At 38.0% G+C, this 25,147-nt stretch overlaps 1 protein-coding gene across 2 annotated transcripts; it reads left to right on the top strand.

Annotated features, from left to right (window-relative positions):
* Nucleotides 1-474: 474 nt before the first annotated feature.
* LOC117291759 (guanine nucleotide exchange factor for Rab-3A-like) lies at nt 475-19,720 on the top strand. 2 transcript variants are annotated; one of them, XM_033773658.1, is made up of 10 exons: nt 475-628; nt 8,426-8,952; nt 9,973-10,099; nt 10,999-11,094; nt 12,402-12,479; nt 13,924-14,190; nt 14,599-14,807; nt 15,911-16,077; nt 16,473-16,550; nt 18,618-19,720. In XM_033773658.1, the coding sequence occupies exons 2-9, from the start codon at nt 8,756-8,758 to the stop codon at nt 16,541-16,543; spliced, it is 1,212 nt and encodes a 403-aa protein (XP_033629549.1). In that variant the 5' UTR covers nt 475-628; nt 8,426-8,755; the 3' UTR covers nt 16,544-16,550; nt 18,618-19,720. The 2 variants fall into 2 exon arrangements, with proteins under 2 accessions (XP_033629549.1, XP_033629548.1); XM_033773657.1 differs by lacking the exon at nt 18,618-19,720 and having other exon boundaries at nt 16,473-17,093.
* Nucleotides 19,721-25,147: the final 5,427 nt, after the last annotated feature.

Here is a 25,147-nt window from a genome sequence, read left to right as displayed (position 1 = left end):
TGTCAACACACACATTGCTTCGCGAGAGGCATATTATGGGAGAACGAGAAATTTGAAATGAACAAAGATCAAGAACACTTTTACTTCGGTACTCGGTCGAATCCATGAGTCTGGATGTGCTGAGAGACTTTGAAGTGATAATGCCCTGCCCGAAGTGTGTTCCACCAAGTGACAGACTATGTACGTTTACAAATTTCTCTTCCATGATTTTTTTTGACAATAACTATATATTGCTCAATTATTAATGATTTTATGTTCTTCAAATTCGTGCAAGTTGATTAGTGTGACGTACAACATAACATGCCAGAAAAGAATAAAACAACCCAGAGCCGTATCGGCTCTTATTTATGTCTGTGGGCATGTCTCTCTGCGCACTGCAGTTGAATAGCGCCCTCTTGTGAAAGGCCTTTCACTGTTTATGATCATCAAACGATTCATTTTTACATACACACTATACCACCGGGCATGTTACTGGTCGTAACGGAACGGCAGAAAAGCAGCGGCCATCAGACAGAGAAGGGGGAGTAAACACCTGAAGTCAACACAGTGCCGAAAGTTGTTAGACTTCTGTTTAGTTGCTCACGTTGAAGTTGAAATGTGCCACATACCGTGACGTTGTTATTCGTAGGTGAGATTATGTAATTGTAGCCATAAACGGTTGTAAAACTAAAGATTTACATAATTTTTTCTAGACAGCTGATGACGGAACTAAAGTTTGCCCAAAGTAGTTGTTTCGGCGTCCCACGGACGGTCATGGCAGTGCTACTGAGCACTACTTCCTGCTTCGCTATTTCATGTAACAAGGTTCTCTAAATCTATCACTGTCAACGGTTGTTAGTAACACTGGTTGTTACTGACTATCACCTTCTTCCTGTTTCGTGTAATTGGTCAACAGGTCAAGTCAAGTACAATGTCACATTTACATAGTAGCACATCCTTATTCCTAGTCATGGTTCTTGGTTGGTTTTCTTCCCAATGTGAAAGAGTATTGACTTGCAGACAAAGTTGTCAGTCTGTCAGTCCATAGAGCAAGGAATCAGTAGTCTTACTCCGGTTGCTATTAATTGAATAATTTTATTTATTTTTCCCCTTCGTTTGTCAATGGTTTGCCTTAAACTTACATTGTTGTAGTTGCGATAACGTAACCCTCCTGTCCTGCTACGCCGTCGGCAGGAGGGTTACGTTATCGCAACTAATTGTTATCGTGTTACTGTATTGTGTAACAGGACAGTTACATGTAAACTATTTAGTATGTCTTTTATTTCCAGCTAAGATAAATTGAATTGTTGCTTTGAACTGAAATTGAATTGAAAAATTATACACTACCAAATGACTACCTCACTGAACACTAGTAACAGTGTTTAGTTGTAACATTTTGGTTTCCAAGCGCTAGGCCTAGTATTGTCAGGTTTAAATGGCAGTCTCACCCCAATTTCTTTTAATAAGAAGTTGGTTTCCATCCTAGCCCCACTTGTGTGGCCAAGGATAGCTGAATCCTTAGCCAAACGTCCACACCATTTCCTCATGCAGCTAAGAAATAAAAAAATTCTGCCGCCTTATCTAAGAGCCACCCGGCAGTATAAACCGGCTGAATGTCTTCACCTAACTCTTAGCTTGCTTTGTGAGTATTGAAAAGTGAAACAAATAAAAAATTAATAGATGTTAAATTTGCATCGGGGATATTAAAGAAAATTAATTTTTTGTTTTTACCCATACACCGATGTGTGTTAGCACTGTATACTCAGTACTTTCCCGAGTCCTGTGAAAAAATTCACAGGCATTGTTACTCTGGTGGGATTCGAACCCACGACCTTTGCATCTAGAGCAGTGTCATACCAACTAGACCACCGAGATTGCCCGGTAGCTAGAGGCAGTTCGAATCCTATGTTTAGCAGCGGGTAGTGCAAACGATTTAATAGATGTTAAATTTGCATCGGGGATAAAGAATATTAATTTTTGGTTTTTACCCATATACACCGATGTGTGTAGCACTGTATACTCAGCTTTCCCGAGTCCTGTGAAAAAAATCACAGGCATTTTTACTTGGGTGGGATTTGAACCCACGACCTTTGCATCTAGAGCAGTGTCATACCAACTATAAAGAGTATTAAGTGGACAAAATAAAAATGTAAAAAGAAATTTTTAACCATCTTCAAATGGTTATAAATTTGTGGAAGAATTTTAAATTTACGGGCTACTAATGACAACATTCAAAGCGTCATGATACAGTGGTACATGAACATGTACATGTAGGGATAAGACACCTCAGAGTAGAGGTAAAGGTCCAAGGTGGCAAATGTGTTAAATGTTTACTATGTTTTGAACTGCACAGTTACATCCTTGTTTGATCATAACTGAGTTGTACAGTACATGTACTTGAGTACAATGTTCAGTTTATGTAGTAGGTTACTACAATCATGAAGGCCCTATCAATTTTACTTCACTCCAGCTTCTAGAGTATACATGTGTAAAGTACAAAACAATTTGAGTATCAGGAAGTTACAAATTTATCATCCATTGATTCCAATGTCAGGTCTGTATGCTTCGATTTTGAAAATGCAAGAGCACCAAGGCAATTCACCTTTACGGGCACCCTAAGAGGAATTTCTCAATTTCTACTGAAGCATTTCAAGAAAACCAAGGCAATGACCAGGGTGCATGGAGGCAATCGACTTCATTGCCTCTGTGAAGTATCAAGCCTGCGCAACGTTAAGTACCGGATGATCTGCAAATAAATTATCATGTTCATACATGTATTTGTACCCTACAGAAAAACACTGTCTGAATGTAACATCCCTAACGCTACAATTTACTCTGAAGGCTATCAAGCATTTATTTTACACCATACACTGGTTGACACTCATGTCCAACCTTTAAAGGGAGGAGGACCGTCTTAAAGGAACACGTTGCCTTGGATTGGACGAGTTGGTCTTTGAAAGGCATTTGAAACTATTTATTATGAAATGCATTTAGACAGATATTATAAAGTAGAACTAATGATCCACGCAAGTATCACTCGAAATTGCATGGTTTTCCTTTAAAGTCGTGAACTAACACGGTTGGCCATTTTTTTTAGTCAAAACCACAAATGGCCATCCGTATATTCTACTTTTAAATTATCTATCTAATCATGCATTTGATAACAAAAAGTACTTCAAACGCTTTTCGAAAAACCAACTCGTCCAATCCAAGGCAACGTGTTCCTTTAGGATAGGTCTCAGCTTTGTCTTCGAGGGCATCATTCAATGGAGCTCACATGTAAAAATGTATGCTCAAATGATGTCACTCCACGGCCACTGCAAGACACCATTGACCCATTTAATCCAAGAATCATGGCTTGTCAAATAATCCATGACCAACTGGAACAACAAACAGGTTGGTCCAAGCTCTGTCCTGACACTGCATTACCAGTTTTACTTAGGGTCTAAGTACTTTTTTTAAAACAAAAAACACAATGTCCACAGGTTTACATTAAACTTACACATTTTGAAGATAAAGATGGTAGAAAGCTTCCCTGAAAATATTACTTGCTGAGGTGCTGTAGTTTTTGAGAAATGAGTAAAACATTGTCATGAAAATAATTTTTGTCTCGGTGATCATGAGACGTAAATTATTTTAGCAATGTAAAAACAGATTTTCGTGACATTGTTTTACTCATATCTCAAAAAGTACAGCACCTCAGCATCTAACATTTTAAGGTATGCTTTCTACTATCATAATCTTCAAACTGTGTAAGTTCGATGTAAATCTGTGGACATTGTGTTTTGTGTTACAAAAAGTACCCAAATCCTTTAAAAAGAGGGTGTACCTTTGGTAATAATACTCTAAAAATTAGTGACCTTAAAAAATTACAAACAGCACTCTTATTTTAGACAGTGGTCTGCTGGCAAAATGTGAGTTGGAAACCACCGAATAGAGGACCAGTAAAAAATATTTCATAGTGGTTCGGCTGGCAAGTTCAATGTTTAAAGGCCGTGGACTATTCGTAATTACTCAAAATAATTATCAGCATAAAACCTCACTTGGTAACGAGTAATGGGGAGAGGTTGATAGTATAAAACATTGTGAGAAACGGCTCCCTCTGAAGTAGCAAAGTTTTCGAGAAAGAAGTAATTTTCCACTAATTTGATTTCGAGACCACAGATTTAGAATTTGAGGTCCCAAAATCAAGCATCTGAAAGCACACAACTTCGTGTGACAAGGGTGTTTTTTCTTCCATTATTATCTCGCAACTTCGATGACCAATTGAGCTCAAATTTTCACAGGTTTGTTATTTTATGCCTATGTTGAGAATGAGATACACCAACTGAGAACCCTTGTCTATGACAATTACCAAACGTGTACAGTATATAGACCATTGTAAAAGCTGGCAGACAAGTAAAACAACAAGCTAAGTCCTGATAGTAGCTTGTCACTGAAAAAGTTAAGGCCAAACACTGATAACACAATGTAGACCAACAAAAAAACACACATGTACCATGGAGGTATTATCCAATTATGGCCTATGAATTTGTTTGTGTGAATAAATCCATAGCCTAATCTTTTACCTCTTGGGTTCAACCATTTTTAAGGCCAAAATAAGAATTAAATGGCATTTCAAACTTTCTGATTAAATTATTATTATACATTACAGGCCTACCTACTGGATGCTGGAAATGTCACAAAGACTGATAAGAATAAGAATAAGATCCATTGTATTTAAATCAACTCAACTCCGAATGAAGTGAACACAGGTTTTTTTGTTCCATCAGGCCAGTCACCTTTCGATTCCTCACTAGAAAAATATCCAGCGTTTGTTCTTGGAGTGCTCCTGTGATGTTTTGTTTTTCTCCAAGGTCTTCCCACCGGTATATTGATTCTACACTGTTGGGCACTGGTTTACGGTGTTATAGTACAGTGTGTACAATGGTCCAATAATGCTTCAAGGGCGTGTTTGAGTGAGATTTCTTTAACCTTGATAAGTGCAAACATCTTGGCTGTGACACAGTACATGTTTACTCAGGTATTTTGAAGGTTGAACACAACAGAAAATGTACCCTATACATTAGTGTACATTTTTAGTAGGTCTGCATTAAGTGAAAAGGAAGCGCTATAACCAGAACCAATGGAATGAAGATTCCTCTAGCACTAGGAGTGAGTATTATAGTGTACAATTTTGTATTACTTTTAATGGTGTACTGTCCAGTTTGTCTACTGGCAATTATTGTTGTCTCTCAGTTCCTGAATTTTTAAGAATCTGGACTCATTTTCGCATGAGTTAAAATTGAACTAAAGTGTATACTCATGGAGGAAAAATGGTATGTAAATCATTCACAATGGTTTCGAACCATGGTTTAGAACCACCTCCCTGTGGTTTAGAACCACCACCCCATGGTTGTTTAGAACCAACTCTCTTGGTCTTACATGTGTTGTAGAACCAACTCCCCTTGGTTTAGAACCAACTCCCCGTGGTTTATAACCAACTCCCTGGGGTTTAGAACCACCACCCACTGGTTTAGAAGCACCACCCAATGGTTTAGAACCACACGATGGTTAAGAACCACCTCCATGTGGTTTAGAACCACCACCCAATGGTTTAGAACCACTACCCAATGGTTTAGAACTAGAACCACCACACAATGGTTAAGAACCACCTCCATGTGGTTTAGAACCACCACCCAATGGTTTAGAACCACCACCCAAGGGTTGGGAACCAACACCCTGTGGTTTAGAACCAGGTCCCTGTGGTTTAGAACCAAATCCCTGGGGTTTAGAACCACCACACGATGGTTAAGAACCACCTCCATGTGGTTTAGAACCACCACCCAATGGTTTAGAACCACCACCCAATGTTTGGGAACCAACTCCCTGTGGTTTAGAACCAAGTCCCTGGCGGTTAGAACCAACTCCCTGGGGTATAGAACCACCATACGATGGTTAAGAACCAACACCCCATTGCTTAGAACCAACTCCCCGTGGTTAAGAACCAACTTCCATAAACGGTTTAGAACCACCACCCCATGGTTTAGAACCACCCTGGGGGTCAGAGCTTGGGTGTAATTGGCCTTACTGCTACTCAAATAAACCTTTGTATCACTTGATACCCTACTTGTTTACTGAGTAAACATCTCTAGCCACTAACAGATAAACCCATGGAATAGCTTAGTAAGCCTTAGAATAAACTGTACTGGCCACTCATGCATGTACAGTACAGGTACTTGTACATTTACATGTATGTACACCCACTCTTGTAGAGCTAAATACAGTTTTGTATTGGGTAAAGTACAAGTACCGGTACTTGATTTGTATTTGAACTTTGGAAGATAGACTTTTAAAGCATTCACTTCAATGATATCCGTGCTAGCAGATAACACTAACAGTGAGTATTGTTGTGAACTACATGTATTTAAGCGAGACAGTTTTTTTCAGAGCTAAGTTAAAGTAAAGGCAGTGGACACTATTGGTAATTGTCCAAGACTAGCCTTCACCATGGAGGTAGGAATGCCTTCACAGTTGGTGTATGTCAACATAAGCATAAAATAACCAACCTGTGAAAATTTGAGCTCCATTGGTCATCGAACTTGCGAGATAATAATGAAAGAAAAAAACACCCTTGTCACACGAAGTTGTGTGCGTTTAGATGCTTGATTTCGAGACCTCAAAATAAATTCTAAATCTGAGGTCTCAAAATCAAAGTCGTGGAAAATTACTTCTTTCACGAAAACTATGGCACTTCAGAGGGAGCCTTTCTCACAATGTTTTATACCACCAACCTCTCCCCATTACTCGTCACCAAGAAAGGTTTTATGCTAATAATTATTTTGAGTAAGTACCAATAGTGTGTTAAGTGATCTCCTGAATTCTGAATCTGCTCTGCAGGCTACAGTACATGTAGAATAAGTAGTAAGACAGGTTCTCACAGCTAGGCAAGCATTTAGTATACACATGGTGTTATTTAACCTAAATTACGTTGATACACCATGCGTTGTCTCAAACCCATTAATTGTACCCCTAAATATTGGTGGGTGGGTGATTGACTGACATTAGTTATTGCAAGAATTTGTTTTATGTAAACTTACATGTAAAACAAACTTTCAAACTTCATTGTTAGGAAAGCCAAGCAATGGTTGTTCTTTCTTAAAAGATTGAGGAATTTCTGTGTTAGCCAGGATTTGCTGGTTAAGTGTTTTGACACTCTCGATCAGTGTCTAATACGGCAACACGCCCGATGACCGAAAACGCCTCAATCATGTTGTAAACACTGCTTCCATCCATCATAACTGTTTATGAGCTACCTGCTGTTGATAAGCGTTGTGTGTCATGTGTCCTAAAGAAATCAAGGTCAATTTGTATTTCAGATGAATTTCACCCAGAGAATGGTTTATTTGAACTGATGAATTCAGGGCCCAATATTATGGCTCTGCTTACCGCCGAATTCTGCGCTTACGATCAGGATTCCTCTGCTTATGTGCAAGCGCCAAATTTCTGCGCTAGCCTTGTAAGCATAGAATGTACTAGTATAGTAAGGTGGAGTACGCACACTCATAAGTCAAAATTCGCCGCTAACCCATGAAGTATGCTTGCTGTTCCCTGCTTCGGTAAGCACTGATTTTGTGCTTAAAATGGTAAGCAGAGCCATGAAATTTGGCCCTGATAAGTGGTATGAGCAATCCGAGCTGACTCTTACTATATTCACAACAGTTTCTATCCCAGTGCAATTATTTAGGTTAATGAGTTAATGAGGTTAATGAGTGATAAATACTTTTGAATGTTTTCTGGGAGTCTGCTACTTTTTACTGTTGTTTTCTTTGCATTTTGTGTGACTGTTGTTCATTTGGTAGTATGTACACTACATGTAGGCTATACAGTGGTTTTAGTACTAAACCCAACCCAGAGCTAGACAAATTTTCTGTGACAGTCCCAGGAATTAACGTACTTGGTTTCACCTGTTCACACTTGACTTGCTAACCCAGGCAAATTCCTAGGATAGCAAGTTCATGTGCTGCGCATTTAATAATACAAGGTATTTATAAAGTGCTCTAACTAACAGGGGAACGTATCACAGCGCTCTACACACAATAAAATGAAAAAGCAAAGAATAAACAAAATGAGCAAACAAATCAGTTGAACAAGTGGGTTTTGAGAGATTTCTTGAAGACTGCTAGTGAGCTAGAGTGTAGGATGCTGTAAGGTAAATTATTCCAGCATTTCAGGAGAATACACACTGTCGTAGGGTCCATTTGATGTTAAGAACACCACACGAAATGTACACTGAGTCCATAAGTGATGGCAGAGCCCCAGCCAGAATCGATGCCCAAACTGGAATGGAAGCCCAAGTGGGGATTTGGAGAAGGCCCAAAGATCTTGGGTTACCATACATGTAAGTTCTTTTACTGACCGAATAATAACTAACTCACTGAATGTCTTCATTTTGTTTCATTAACAGGTGTCTACGAAGCAAGACTGCAATCGTCTAAGGGAAGACGGATCGATCTGTATTTATAAGGGATATTCTGTCCTTGGGCTTCGTTGATTTGTTCTACGCAACTGGAGACATGAACGGTTTCACTAAAACCAAACATGAATAGAGACTGTTCACAAACTGAACCAGAGACTTTTCAGAACCTCAGTTGATTTACCATAGCTGAGGAAAAGTGTTGCCTTCGTTGGAAACACATGTTTTGCCCTCATTTAACTCATTCACGTCTGCCATAGTGGTCCCTCTTCCAGCCACCCCGTCCCCCCTCACCTATTTATTTTCCCCCCATTCTCTGAAATGGCAACCCTAGCAGTCAAACCCACAACCTTAGACTTGCCCCAAGCCTTTGGGCATATCCGATCAAGCAGTGACTCCAATCTTCTGGAGAAAAGCCATAGATTTCCCAACAAGGATTATGAGGAAAGTCCAGAGGAGTATTATGGTGACAGACCGGAGACTGAGGGCTTCTCTATTGATCCAGACAAGAGTGAAAGGTATATTTATGCTCTTGAAAGTTCTTGTGTCGACCCAAACCATCAGGGCCAATATTCATAAAGCTGTTAAGCTGAAAATATTGCATGACAAATTTCTATGCTAAGGAAAAATTTAGTTGGGTACCAGCCACAACAATGCAAACTGAATGTGATTTTGGCTGGTAATCTGTCTTTGCTTAGCACCTTCTTGTGCTTACATGCTTTATGAAATTTGGTCCAGGGCTCAAATTTACACTTGTCGGCAAGCTCCAGGCGAGTGATTTATGCATTGGACTATTGAACTTCCGACCTGATAAATATTTATACTTTTTTGATTTTTGAAAAATACTTTTGTTTGAAAAAAAGTACAAATGAGATAAATATTTTGTTCTGGGATATGTTTCCTCCTAGTTTGGGAACTTACAAAGTTTGTTTAACATGCTGATATCACAATTGATCATAGTCCACAGGTGTTTATAACATTTTACGTTAACGGCTCCTTTCTAAAATGCTCAAGTAGTTGCGGCTGAGCCGAGAATCTTAAACAGCCATTAAAGCATGATCTCATTATTTCAACTATTGCCTTTTTATGGCCAAATAGACATCAGAGATGCCGGTTAATAACCATTTTACTCACAAAATTTGCATTTAGTTATAAATAACTCGGGTCAAAAATGCACCCGGCTGCTGGGCTTTTTCAGCCGAAAAAAAAACGGCTTATCTATTTCAATGACCCCTTGACGCCAGTGACGATTTCCCCTAGTTGGGTTTGAACACAGTTCTCCAGCTTTGGCAAACTGAGGGCGCTATTTTCCACATCAAATACCAGAAATTTGGCTGGGAGCATTCTGGAGAAAAACCCATTTTTACCATGTTTTAACCTGAGGTAAGAGACTCGTTTTGTTTTTTAAAATGTTTCCTATGGACTGCAGCTATTGGAAAACTGTAATATCTTACATATTTGAGATCATCCTTTCTTTGCTGTTTAAAAAGACAAGACGACTTTAATGTTCTTACTCTGATGGAATCTTTTGTTGACAGTGACCAAGACACGGACTCTGATGTCCAGGATCTGGCAGGGGAATTCCGTTCCCGTCTCAATAGTAAAGGACACAATAGCAACAGTATTACCGAAAAACTCCACGAGGAACTTATAAAGGCCAAAGAGGTAACATCACTCTCACCTTTCTTCTGTCTGACTGACAGTGACTTCTAAAATCTTACTGCTTTGTTATTTTGAGGTCTAGATTGTGAAGTTTTCTTCTTGTTTGTTTGTTGGTTTGTTGAGATGATCTTCCCATCAAGGGAACTTGGCAAACTCCCACAAGGGGAAATAACACCAAGCGGACAACAGCCACCTCTCTCATACAAACATTGGTTTAACGTCTATGAGTATTGAATTGCACAAATCAAGAAATTACCATTCGATAACTAGAGGACATAATTATTCTAATCATTGTGAAATCAGCAGTTAATTTGGTAGGATTCAAACCTACAGCCTTGTGATGGCAAGTTCTGCAGTCTTCCACAATACCACGGTGTCCTTTTTTCTGTGTGGTTGATGGTGGTTGAATTAGTAAATGTGGATGCACCTGTTGGTGGGTGAATCAATTTGTAATACCTCACCCTTGGTCCGAAAAAGAATAATTGCATCCCTTAAGGTGATCCCTCTGCTGCTGCTTCTCAGGTTGTATCATAAACTTGAGTGTGATCCCTGGTTATACAGCAGTTCCAGGTTGAAATGGCTTCTTACTGTCACCCACGCACAAAGATGTTGACAATAGGGAACCTGCTAAGAGCTAGAAAGCTCAGTTGGTAGAGTGTGGCATGTTAACCCCGAAGTCATGGGTTCAAATCCCAGTCAAGTCAATTTATCTTTGTTCAAACCCCAAATTATTTAAAAATTTACAAAGTCAGTTTCCTTGTGGTCTTTTACTTAGTAGTTCTTTACTTGTCCTTATAGACGCACGTCAAGTGCAGCCGCTCCAAATTGCCCGTAAAAATAGTCGCTTAATATTTTATACATAGTTTATCTAAGTGGCTATCATTTGTATCCTATTTTTGCAGGCTCTTGAGTTGAAGGATGAACAGGTTTCTAAGCTGACCAGAGTAAGAGAAGAAATGGATCAGGAAATCACAGAATTAACAGCCAAGCTCTTTGAGGTAAGCCAGTGCATTCTGTTTCAGAACTACAGAATGCTGCAGCACGTCTCCTAACTGGTACTAGAAAGTTCCATCACATCACCCACATACTCGATAAACTACACTGGCTACCTGTCAGTCAGCGATTTTAATTTAAAATTAATCATACTCGCATTCAAGGCACTACATGGTTCAGCTCCACTCTACATACACATTCTCTTGACACCCTGTACAACTAGACCAGGTCTAAGATCAATCAGCAATACGCTCCATGTTCCTCGAACATGCCTGGCCAGTTTCGGGGACAGGGCTTACTCCAACATAGCACCAAGACTCTGGAACTCACTTCCGGAATACCTCAGACAAATACACAAATCACTCTCTTCCAGCAGAAACTCAAAACCCACTTGTTCTTGCTTGCTTTACAACATCTTGACAAAACTTGATTGGCGCCTTTGAATGGTTTTCTTTTTCAGTAAAGTACACCTTATAAATGCTGTAGTTTATTATTATTATAACTATAAGTAGTCTCCTGATTCTGAAATCTATTCTGCCGAAGTAGAATAAATAGAAAGTTCTGAAAATTAACCTACACTGCAAAGTAGGTAAGGTGTTTCTGCCAACTGAATATATACATCTTGGCTTTTAAGGCATCGGGCATTGGTCATTTCCAAAGACCGGTATCTGCACTTTGGGTAACTTAACACTTAACTCCACAAAATGGTGTGTTGTGTTAGTTCACAACGTACATGTATCAGGAAAACCATGCAATTTCAGGGCATATTTGTGTGGAACACTATTTTCTACTTTTAAAACATCTTTCTAACCATGCATTTTATAACAAACAATTTAAAACGCTTTTTAACAAACAACTCGCCCGATTCAAAGCAACGTGTCCCTTTAAACTCAATGGTCATGGCTTTGGAGTTGCAAAATAATGACTCTGTGGGGCATGGTCCTAAAAAAAATTGTGTTCTGTAAATAATGGATTGACTTATAAATGTTGTATTACTTTCTGGTGGTTGATGTATAACATGCCCTAAACACATCGGAGGCAGGTTTTATGGGGCTCTGGTCGAAGGCCTAAATGAGAAAGTCAATTGATCACAGACTCTGTGGGGCATGGTGCAAAACAAGTGTAGTCTTCTGTTAATTTTGGGTTGATTTCATTTGTTATTACTTTCTAGGAGTTGATGTATAACATTCCCTTATAAACAAATCTGAAGCAGGTTTAGAACCATGTGTAAAACTTTGAAACCATCATCGTTTTTCCGTCCATTGTTTTGTCTCCAAATACTGTATTTCCTTTTCCTTGTTTACTTTGACAGGAAGCTCATATTATGGTCAATGAGTCCAATGTCAAGAGAGCGAAAGCAGAGAAGAGATTGAAAGAGGCCACCGGGAAGGTAGGACTCGCAACTTTACTTTTTCTTTTTGTACTCCCTGAATAAATTTTGACACCCTATTAAATAGTAACGACATTCATATAAAAATATAATAAATTCCTTTTTTTTTAATATTGCTCCCCTTTTTCTATAAATGGAATGTATTTTTTTGTACTTGTTTATGCCTCTGAAGAAGGTCTAAGCACTGTACAAAAAAAACAATAGGAAAAAAAAACCACAAAGAAATTTTACACTTAAACATTTGAATTTGATTTTGAGACCTCAGAATTAGATTTTGAGGTCTGGAAATCAAGCATCTGAAAAGCACACAACTTCTTGTCACAAGGGTGTTTTTTCTCCCATTATTATCTCGCAACTTCGGCGACCAATTGAGTTCAAATTTTCACAGGTTTGTTATTTTGGGCATATGTTGAAACACATCAAGTGAGAAGACTGGTCTTTGACAATTACCAATAGTGTCCAGTGTCTTTAAAGGAGAGGCATGCCACATGCTGGGCCAGTAGAAATCTTTTGTAAGCAACTCACAAACGGAAATTCTGAGTCTCTTCGTGAATGCCATTCAATAAACGGGACCCATGGAAAGAATGAGTGTCGGTTGAGTACATAGTGGGGGTACATGGTGTGGGTAAGAGGACTATATGTTAAGAGGAAGTAGTTGAACCTAATTGGCAAACCAACTGCATGTACCATAGACCTTTTCGGAAATGCCCTTTGCGCAAGCGCTGACTGTTGAATGACGTGCATGATGGTTTAGCTAGCGATCAAACTTGCATACTGAGTATTTGTGAAGAGCTCTATTGCAAATAGGCCTGACCTTTGGTTTTAACAGGGTCAAAGGTTGGATGTTGTATTATACCGGACTACGAAACTCTGCGATTAAATATCTGAACAGGGAAGTATTTGACGCATTGGGTTTTTTCCCCTACACTTATTTGTTTGTTTTTATATTAAAGTTCAAGTATTCCTTGTTTCATAGTCTGCCTGCCTTGTATGGGGAACTTATTGACCATTGATATTTGTTGCTTAACTTCCATTTCTTTTTTTAAAGCAGCAGTCAACAGTTTTGTCCTTGATGCAATCTGTACTGCTTGTACTTTTGAATTGTTTATGTTTTTGAAATGTTCTCATGTATATTGCCTGTCTGAACTTTTAAGAAATAATTCTACTGGCACAATGAACCTTTTGTTACAGGACAATGTCTAGCCTTCTCTATATATTTTGGTGTTTTTCTCTTTTGTGTGTAATTTATTGAATTAGGGCAGCGATTTGATAAAAAACAATCGATACGTTTGCTGATTGTTTACCCCTGTTGCTGGCTCGAGGGCAAGTCAACTCGTAAATAAAACTTCCTTGGTGTTGTCACAAACCCCACCCCTGATTAAACTGAGCTGCTTTACACATATTTCACTTGAATTCATCAAGACAATTTAAATGCTCCTTTCAGATTGATGTACTCCAGGCGGAAGTACAAGCTCTCAAGATACTGGTGCTGACGTCCACACCAAGCAAGCCCAACCCTCAGTCTGCCACTAGCTCCAAGAAACGCAGCATCCTCTCCAAGAAGCCCGCCAAAGGTAGCCTGTCGCCAAACGTGTTCAGTCACCACAGAAACCACAGTCTGCAAGGGCCCATCTCGGTAGAGATGACTGGGAACCAGAGTAACGGGGTACCAGCGACTTCACCGACTCCCGAGAGTCCCAAGAGAGGAGAGGTGAGCAAATGCATGTTAGTCTCCACACCCAGATATGAAATGTAATATATGCACTGCTGATTTGATTCGCTCAAAATTTTGAAATCAAATTACAAGTTTGGTAAAATTTGATGGCAAAAATTATGAATACAAAACAAACAGAAAAACCATTTAACAAATGTCTTTCTCTTGCTCTCTCTAGTCGACCGAAGACGAACTCATTATGAGATGTGCCCAATTTTGTCTATCCCTCATTAAGTTGGCGACATCGATTGGAAGCACCAGATGTACCTGGCAACTACACCTGTATAACTGAACTTTTATCTTCTAGTCCTATTGTTTTCCCCCATTTCTCCTTCCATGTTTTGGTGACCCATCACTTTGGTCTTTCTTTTCTCCTTGCATTATTAGTATTATTTTTTATTTTAGGCCGACCCAGTTCTCCTACGAGAGTTCCAGGCCTGGAAGGAGCAGCCCACCCTTAGCCGAGACGAACCCTTCATCTCAAGAATCTTCTCTGAGGATATCTTCCCGTGCCTCAACTTCCCAAACCAGACAATCTCTGAAAAGTTACAGGACTGTGTTGAGAAATTCACTCTCTTCATCGAGCCCCTTCCTGATAAAGGCTCACTACCAAGGTGAGAAAATCATTCACATTTGTAAATTTTGATGTACAAGGAGAACAAGGAGAAGTTCCCGATATAATATCAAAGTCTTATATAGCGCACGTATCTACCTAACAAGGTACTCGAGGCGCTGTACACATTAAAATAGCTCCAAACAAGAGGCAGAGATAACCAAAGGCATAAAAGATTTCTAAAACTAGAAAGAACTAAAAATGGAACAGCCAATAATTAAAACCACATACTGCAAAATTTAAAATTATGTAGCACATTATAAGGGTTTACAAGGGCGAACCCCTTCTCTTTTCGATAAGTGCACTGGGTTCGTTTACATGCATTACACAACACATAACTTGCGAAACCTTTCTAATAACAGTGTGTGTTTATGTAGGAATCCACCAAGTGCGCCCTCATTGTTGAACTTGTAGAAAGTTAACTTTTGGGGATGTCACGTGACATTCACAAAAGTTAACTTTCTACAAGTTCAACAAGTTCAATGTTGTTATTATTTTTTGTCAGCAGTGCATTATGAAGAGACCAATGATGACAAAATAGTAGGCCTCCAAAATATATTGCAATTCTGAATTCTTGTTGTATTAAAAAGTATCCAAACCCTTAAAAAAGTATATTAAAGGCAGTGGACACTATTGGTAATTTCTCAAAATAATTATTAGCATAAAACCTCACTTGGTAACGAGTAATGGGGAGAGGTAGATATTATAAAACATTGTGAGAAACGGCTCCCTCTGAAGTGAGGTAGTTTTCGAGAAAGAAGTAATTTTCCTCGAATTTGATTTTGAGACATCAAGTTTAGAATTTGAGGTCTCGAAATCAAGCATCTGAAAGCACACAACTTCGTGTGACTAGGGTGTTTTTTATTTCATTCATATCTCGCAACTTCGACGACCAATTGAGCTCAAATTTTAGCAGGTTTGTTATTTTTATGCATATGTTTAGACACACTAAGTGAGAAGACTGGTCTTTGACAATTACCAATAGTGTCCACTGTCTTTAATTATGTTAAGTGCCTATTTCCCCTAGAAATTATTGTCTTGCCACTGATTGAAATCAAGATATATAACCTGTTGGTTACCTTATCAATTGTTTCCGAACGGTAGGCGGTGCACATTAACCGACCAGCAGCGTGCCTGCCACTACCGCATCAAGCTTGGAGAATCAGAAGAATCTGTGAATATCTGCACAGCGGCCAGGAACCGAATCGCTGCAGTATGTGATTTCTACACCTACCTGAGATACATCAAGCAGGGACTAGTCAAAAGTGATCGTAAGTTGCTTCTTGTTTATAAATCTGTCCCACTTTTATAAAAGTTTGTTTAAAATTTGCAAACTGGGAGTATAATGCGCCGTATTTTTGACCATGTGGGTGCTCTAAATTGTTTCTCAGATTCGAATGTATTTTGGGGGAAAAAATTACACCACAAAAAAAACACCACACTCTACTTCGGGAATTCTTTCTCAAAATAGTTTAGACTATCAACAGCTGCAGTGCTTCTCACCAAGTAATTTTTTATTTTCATCAATTTTGTGGAAAACTTGCCAATCTACGACTCTTCCTTTAAATCCTTGAGTGTGTAGATAAAAAAAGAACTAATAAACTTACGATTTCAAATGAAAGGGATGGTTTATTATCTTCAATGCTTTCCATCTGTCTGTACACAGTGCAAGAGATTTACTGGGAGATGATCAGACTACGCAGGGAGATGGCTCTGACCAAACTGGGACTTCAATGAAGAAATGGTATTTCATTCATTCATTCACACCCCTTCACTCCGCCACCTACACTCACAAACCAGTATTCCCCATATTGTCCATTCAACTATCAGGGCCCAATTTCATACAGCTGTTTAAGCAGAGAATATTGCTTAACAATTATCTGCTAAGCGGAAATGAGCACGATACCGGTCACAAATTGTACTTGTTGTGACATGATGGTCTGGCTGGTAATTTCTTTTTCTGGTAAGCATTATTTTGTCAAGCTTGCTTAGGTATGTGTCCTTTAGGGCCAAATTTGCTAGAGCTGCTTTGGGCATAAGCAGCTCTATAAAATTTGGCCTTAAAGAACGGCTTTCTCATTGATTGCCAATAGCTGCCTCACTGAATGCCCTCTTGGGTTGTCGTTGCTCCTGTGGTGTAAAACATTGTGGATTGCGGGGTGGATTTAAAATGGTTGGCTATACTGCCGTGTGGGACAACATTTTAACGTATGCTGCCTACATGTACTGTAATGGTTTACTTGTGGCACAATATGCAGCCAGTCAAACCAGGAACACCAGGGCGAACCCCTTCTCTTTTTCGATGAGTTCACTCGCTCTTTTTACGTGCGTTACACAACACATGGGAGCAACAACTTTACGTCCCATCTGAAGGATGAAGCAATCATGGTGAAGTGTCTCGCTGATCAGAAACATCAGAGCTCGAGTCTGGTGTTCTTAACCGCTAGGCTTCGACACGGCATGTATGAAATGTAGGAACTCAAACTTTCAGACGTCTCTTAAGAAGAAAAAAAATATACTGCACTAATTCACAGATTGTGTTTCTTAGTGACATGAATTTGTAAACAGCTGCCTGGATTGAGACATTCAATGCACTCTACAGCGCTATTTTTGTGTTACTTTTGCACAACATTATTTGATTTATCGACAATTTAAAATGTTTGCAATGAACTCCTTAAAATGGCTTTATAGCGGGCCTTGTCATAGATTTCTGTATGCATTTATCACTGCTAAATTATACGTAATAGACAGTTTTTATATTAAACTTATGAAAAGTAGATGTAGTGTCTCGGTTAAAGGGTATATGCACTTTTTGTATTACAAAAAACACAATGTCCACAGATTTACACTAAACTTACACAGTTTGAAGATAATGATTAGTAGAAAGCTTCCCTGAAAATATTTCTTGCTGAGGTGCTGTTGTTTTTGAGAAATGAGTAAAACAGTGTCATGAAAACTATTTTAACCTGTAAAAACGTATTTTCATGACATTGTTTTACTCATTTCTCAAAAACTACAGCACCTCAGCAACTAATATTTTAATGCAAGCTTTCTCCTATCATTATCTCCAAAGGGTGTAAGTTTAAAGAAATCTGTGAACATTGTGTTTTGTATTACAAAAAGTACCCAAACCCTTTAAGAAAAACAGTGCTCGATCTGCATTTGTGTTGACAATCTAATATCTCAGCCATCAGAACTTTTATTCGGGTCTGAAGGTTAATATACCTCAAAGAATTATGAAATTGTTCATGAATGTTTTTGATATGGATTGAAGATATTTTATATAATCTTTATATTTTTGATAATCTCAAACCTGACGGTGCATTCTTTCTTTTTTCAGAAAAAAAGAATTACTTGATGAATATGTATATTCCATAATGAATACGTACAAATATTTTTTAAAGTCTGAGGGAAAACATTTCATACCAAAATGAGTTCACAAATTTGTTGGGTTTTGATAAAACCTGTATGCAGTATTGAACGATATATCTGGTTTAATTTGTAATAACAATGTACATGTACAATAGACGATGTGACCTCTGTTTACATTCAACCCGCCCTCTGTTGACAAAACACTGTATACACTGTACGTCATGTTTCGCCGAGCAAAAAGACGCGTAGTCATAGTAAGATTGCATACACTTTCTAGCTGGCTGCCAAAACACAAAGGTTTTACCCGGCGGTATACGCGCAAATCATGTTATGGTTTTCGAGTGACGTCAGAGGTCACATTGTCTATGAAATGGTGTCCACTAATTTTGACACACTTAGTACTTAGTGTCGTTTTATTTCATCCCTCAAACCATCTCAGTTCTCTGAGGAGTGTTCTGCCTGTGCTGCCCAAACCAGTGTGTAGCCCACCAAGCTAAATCAATCACAAGAACCATCTCTGTCCTCACAGGTACCCATTTGCCCCTGGTGAAGAGAAGCACTATGATAAGTTATCACGCAAGCGCCAGTGGTATATGGAAAAATATAGCGCTTCTGCATCCCATATGGACATGGGAGGCAGACGCGCAATATTTTTTCGTATTCCACGAGCACGCGTGTTATGACGAATTTATCTTCCAGTTTTACGTGCAACGCGCAAAGTTAAAAATTTCAGAACGTTATTTCGCGACGAACAGCATGCACGCACACAAAGTTTAGAACGTAATTTTTGCACGGAGCGTGATGCATTGACACTCACAATACGCACTGTGTAATTAAAACAGAGGAAGTATGATATAAAACAGAGGAAGTAGTATATATATGTTTTTATCCCCCTAGTAGTTTGAGCATCTGATTGGTGGATTAGCTCATACTGGAAGAAAAAGTTAAGTGTCTAGCTAAAGGGAAAAGAGTGTCATGACCGGGAATTTAACCCCCCCACTCTGATGTCCTTAGCCACCAGATTCTGGTGCACTAGATCACTCGGCCATGACATAACTTTGAAACAAGTTTTGAGTTGAAATAACAAAGTGGTTGGCATACACAGTAATAATAATTGCAATTATTCAACCCTAAGAAAGGGCTACAAAAGACATCTCTTTTTTTGTAAATTTGAAGTGTAGTTATAATCTAGAAAATTCAGTTTAAAAGAAGACTAATTTATTTTAGGATGGAACAAGAGGATGCACTTTTTAAACAGTAACTTGATTGTTACTAGTAGCTGCCATTTTATACAAAGTGTTTAGAAATTATATATCAAATTAATGTTTTATCATCATTTGTTTTACTTTTTTATTTTAAATCATAACAACATTTGCTGGAACAAAGACAAGTTATGAAAATATTCAATCTGAAAAATGTTGAGGAAATTGTGCATGTTGACATATATATTTTCACTTATATCAATGTTGTGTAAGCCCTTAAAGGCAGTGGACACTATTGGTAATTACTCAAAATAATTATCAGCATAAAACCTCACTTGGTAACGAGTAATGAGGAGAGGTTGGTGATATAAAACATTGTGAGAAACGGCTTCCTCTGAAGTGAGCTAGCTTTCGAGAAAGAAGTAATTTTCCATGAACTTGATTTCGAGACCTCAAGTTTAGAATTTGAGGTCTCAAAATCAAGCATCTGAAAGCACACACCTTGTGTGCGAGGGTGTTTTTTTCTCTCCTAGTTATCTCCCAACTCTGACGAACAATTGAGCTCAAATTTTCACAGGTTTGTTATTCTGTGCATATGTGGAGATACACCAAGTGAGAGACTGGATTTTGCCAATTACCAATAGTGTCCACTGTCTTTAAAGAGGGGCAACAAGTCTAAAATACAAACCAGATTTCAATGCCTTTTTATACAAATATAAATGTGCCTCTTCAAGGATTCAAGTACTTTTTTAAAATGTCCACAGATTTACATTAAACTTACAGGGTTTGAAGATAATGATAGTGGAAAGCTTCCCTTCAAACTAACTAAGGTTGTGTAGTTTTTGAGAAATGAGTAAAACAAGTCACAAAATAGTTTTGGTCTGATGAGACCAAAATTATTTTAGCAATGTAAAATCCCCTTAACCAGTTATGATATTATACCAAAACCATAGCATAACTGGTTAATACGTTTTTACATGCTAAAACTGAGACGAAAATTGTTATTTTTACTCATTTGTCAAAAACTACAGCACCTCAGAAAGTAAAATTTGAAGGGAAGCTTTCTACTATCATAATCTTCAAACTGTGTAAGTTTAATGTAAATCTGTGGACATTGTGTTTTTTGTTAGGAAAAAACACATAAACCAAAATATGAACATTCTTTGAAGTCCCTTTTTATAAACACACTTACTTTAATGTCTTTATGTGTTTATACTTGGATTAAAATGTAATAAGTAACGTGCGCATTCAATCAGACTGGCTTACTCCCAGGCTTTATACAATCATAAGACATACATGTATAACAATTTAAAAGTTAAAAGATTTATTTAAAGATACTGGACACTACAGGTAATTGTCAAAGACCAGTCTTCTCACTTGGTGTATCTCTACATATGCATAAAATAACAAGCCTGTGAAAATTTGAGCTCAATTGGTAGTCGAAGTTGCGAATTAAAACAATGAACAAAAAAACGCTTGATTTTGAGACCTCCAAATCTAATTCTGAGGTCTCAAATTCAATTTTTGTCGAAATTACTTCTTTCTCGGAAACTACGTCACTTCAAAGGGAGCCGTTTCTCACAAAGTTTCATACTATCAACCTCTCCCAATAACTCGTTACCAAGTACGGTTTTATGCTAACGATTCTTTTTAGTAATTACCAATAGTGTCCACTGCCTTTTGTACACTTTCCCTGTTCAAGAAAGGAACAAACTATTTAGTAACTGCTTATGGATTCACATTCACTTTAATGTGTTCAAAACTCTGCCAACGGCTTTTAACTGCGTAATTTGTTAAGTTATTCCCAGTACATAACATCACAAAGTACTACCTAATTCTTGTGATAACTTCTTCTTGTAATTACTTGCAGTAGTGTGTTTTCTAAAATGCAACATTTGTCATAGTTTCTGAAGTTTATTCTGTCACAAAGTAGAAAAGTACAAGTTTCAAGACAAAATGCCTGGTTTATAGATGTTCTCATCGAATTCTTGTATACATTCTTATACTCATGAACATAACTCCCAGGCTTATTATCAACAACAAAAATATTGTTCAGAGGTATTCTTGTTTTTACTTCACCATTTGTCTTAGAAATTCTTCATGATGAAATGCTGCTTTCTTTGCCAAAGATTTTCTGTGTTTTAGATGATACTTAAAATAACGGGTGAATAGGTTTCCATGTAAACAGTTAAACAAAATGTTTAAGCACAACAGCAGTATGTGCCGATTGCTGAGACAAAGAAACGACAAAAAGAACTTATCAGTTAAGAAAGAATTCAATTGATTTGGATCTGACTGCAAGTAACGAGGGAATTTATGCATCAAACATGGATCATAAATCAAAAAAGTTTCTTTTAAAATTAGCAGTATGAAGTTTCCTCCAAACCCAATAGTCATCTTCGTCACTGCTCTTTTGTGCCAACCACATGGTGTAGACCACAAATGAACAAACAAATGGCACAATAATTTACTAATTTTGAAAATTACAGCATTTTTTCACTTATATTTCAAAGGATTTGTTTTTTAAAATGGTATTTCTTTAAAAAATAAACAGTATGAAGTTTTCTCCAAACCAATTAGTTACAATCCATTCAACACTGCTCTAAAGATCTTCATCGCCTGATATAATAATGTGCCAACTACATTGTTTCCCGTTTTAGTGATGTATAAAATCGTGGAAGGGGAAGTCCCTTTTTGTTTTCGAAATTTGTACTGTCAATTGCTGATGCACGATTGGCAAAGATGTGGCATCCTAATCTAATTTTGATATACAGTATTATATAGCAGTTACCAATACTTGTCTCATGTTTGCAAGCAAACATCTTTCTATAGAATGTCAACTTAAAGACGGAGATAAAAATATATATAATTTTTATTTTTATTTTATAAATACAGAACACTATAAATTTATCAATAAGAATAAAGACCGATCACAAATAAATGTTGTATCATTCGTTGTTTGTAGTGTTGTTTGTTATTTCTGCAAAAGTCCAGTGGATGAACAGTTTTGAAAAAAGGGGGGGGGGAACAAAAGGAAAGCACCGTGTCATCTTATTTGAATTCAGGCATACTTGCTCTTTCCACTTTTAAATCTGATTTTCCAATTGTTTTTTCCATGGGGCAAATCTGACAAATTGTGATTCAAGGCACTGGACACTATTGGTAATTACTCAAAATAATTGTTAGCATATATAAAACCTTAATTGGTAACGAGTAATGGGGAGAGGTTGATAGTATAAAACATTGTGAGAAACGGCTCCCTTTGAAAACGTAGTTTTCGAGAAAGAAGTTATTTTCCACGAATTTGATTTCGAGACCTCAGAATTAGATTTTGAGGTCTCGAAATCAAGCATCCGAAAGCACACTACTTTTGTGTGACAAGGGTGTTTTTTTTCTTTCATTCTTATCTCTCAACTTCGACGACCAATTGAACTCAAATTTTCACAGGTTTGTTATTTTAATGCAAATGTTGAGATACACCAAGTGACAAAACTGGTCTTTGACAATAAGCAATTGTATAGCCTGAAAAGTTGACGGGAGCCTACACCCTCTATGCCTACACCATGTAGACGTCTCTGGGTCAGCCCCTGTTCTTTTACACTTGCTAAACGAAATCCCCAGAATTATATGCTTCTTTGATGACAATGATTCTATAACCAGAGTTGTAGAGAAGTGACAAAACCATCGCGTGACATTGAGCCTCACTACTTAAAGATGCTATATCAGATTTTTGGCCCCAAACATTAAAAAATATATTTTTTTTTCGAGTGAATGGTATTTCAAAGAGTATCACCCGCTCTAAGGAAAACAAGTTTAACTTGTACTTTTAATGGTCAGGAACCATGACAACAATTTAAAACGTTTCTTATAAAACACATAAGAATTGGTCACGTGATATATTGTCGGGATCCCGACAAAAATTAATTTTGAGCACTTTATTTCACTGCTACTAGTAACTGGCGGACTTTTTCGAGCAATGGCTCAAATGAAAGCTTGTAACTTTCTCGACCCCCATCAAAATACCTAATTCAATTTTAAATCAAAAATTATGGGTCAAATCGGCCAAAAATCTGACATAGTATGTTAAACTAGTTTTACAGGTGTGGCGGTTTCAGTCTCCCGCCGTGTTTTTTCCGGGACTCAGTACGGCACTGTTAAAGAACTGACTACTTTCGCTTGCTGTGCGCAGGCGTCGCATGACGTTATGTTTCCGTATTCGGTCATTCGGAAAACTGAACACGGCGGAAAGTTGAAACCGCCACACCTGGTGACATTTTCTGACGGAGATTCATCGTTAGCTTGGACTTTATCAAGCCCATCACGTGCATAGAGTATGATCCCAATGTAATATAATGTGTAGGAAAATAATTTGTCTGATAGCGCCCTCTTTTGACTCAACTTCCTTTAGTATACGCAAGCGTGACGCCTATAGCTTTCAAACCAGGCACATGGCAATGCATTGTATTCATAATTTAATGTAAAAAAAAGTCATTCAGGTCTCCAACTTAAATGGCATCTCAACATTATCGTTTTTAATGTAAGAGTAAGACGCGACTCCATCATCACTGATCGGGTGTAATTCTTGGGGCTTCATTGGTCATGAATCAAAACCAACAGACCAGAAGAGTGCGAAAGCATGATCCGTCAACCTACACTGCCAGACTTTGGTGATTTCTCCAAAAGTTAATGATCATAAAAACGGAAGTATGCATCAGCTACAACTGATAATCATTTTTTGATAAACGATACACAGTTGCATATTTTGTTGACATAACCGTTTCGGGAACTGACTCACCAAGTAGATCGCAGCCGTGCCAAAGAAAAAACAATGAAATTCAGGGACATCCCTATATACTTATACCTCAGACTGTCAGATATAAAGTCCCGCAAAAACATTGACTTGAGCAACTGATGAGACAAGCTTTCGCAAAATTGGCGCCTCATCTTTTTCAAAATTCGCCATCTAATGATGATTCTCGTGAAACCGTTCAGCAAGGACTAGGGAGAAGACAAGGGAGATGAATACACAGATGGTGACACCACAAACATAATACTTATTAATCCGATCGTTCTATACCTCATCACCATGCAATGCCCCAAATCCCATAATGACGAAGTTTTATTGCCCCTATATATTGTCCCGAAGAAGTTTCAGTGAGGAAAATTAACTACATACAGGGGCTAGGGCTTGAGACAATTCCAGTGGAAAACTCACGCTGTCAATTATGGACTGAAAACCTAATCCATCTAAAAACAAATGTTTATTTTATCAATGTATGGGTGATGGGACAGTTATAGTATACTATTAGTGACACCTTGATTTATTTTTTATAATTATGATTGGGGGCTTTATATGACAAGGTGTAACTGTCATTGTGCTGCTTGCAAAAAAAGTGCAAAATTACCGCATGGGATGGGGGCACCTTTTGACTTGGGTATTGTTTATAAACAAAAACATACACACACAAAATGGGACTTTCTTTATTTCAGAGATAATCCTTGTTCCTCAGCTGAATTACGCTCCTCTAGAAAAACGAAGAAAGATCCAAACATTAATGGGAAGTGCAAAATTCGTTAACGCCCTTGTGCCGTTTTGTAATAGTAGTGGCACCCCCGGAGTGTCAACTCCCCCCATTGCACTGAGCACAGCACAACAACGTTTTGCACAACAAAGGTTGTACCAATGTACATGCACATGTACAGGGTGTTAAAAGGTATGCAATTTCTTTGATGTATGCATGTACATCTATGCGGTATGTACGTGCAT

The sequence above is a fragment of the Asterias rubens genome, chromosome 6 (genome assembly GCF_902459465.1).
Source record: "Asterias rubens chromosome 6, eAstRub1.3, whole genome shotgun sequence".
Classification (NCBI taxonomy): Eukaryota; Metazoa; Echinodermata; class Asteroidea; order Forcipulatida; family Asteriidae; genus Asterias; species Asterias rubens.
The sequence above is the reverse complement of the archived record's forward strand: the minus strand, read 5'-3'. Positions and strand labels throughout refer to the sequence as shown.

Coding starts and splice junctions, on each gene's coding strand:
- LOC117291759 (XM_033773658.1), top strand. CDS start 8,756: ATGGCAACCCTAGCAGTCAAACCCACAACCTTAGACTTGCCCCAAGCC. Junction 8,953..9,972: donor GATCCAGACAAGAGTGAAAG/GTATATTTATGC, acceptor TTTTGTTGACAG/TGACCAAGACACGGACTCTG. Junction 10,100..10,998: donor AACTTATAAAGGCCAAAGAG/GTAACATCACTC, acceptor CTATTTTTGCAG/GCTCTTGAGTTGAAGGATGA.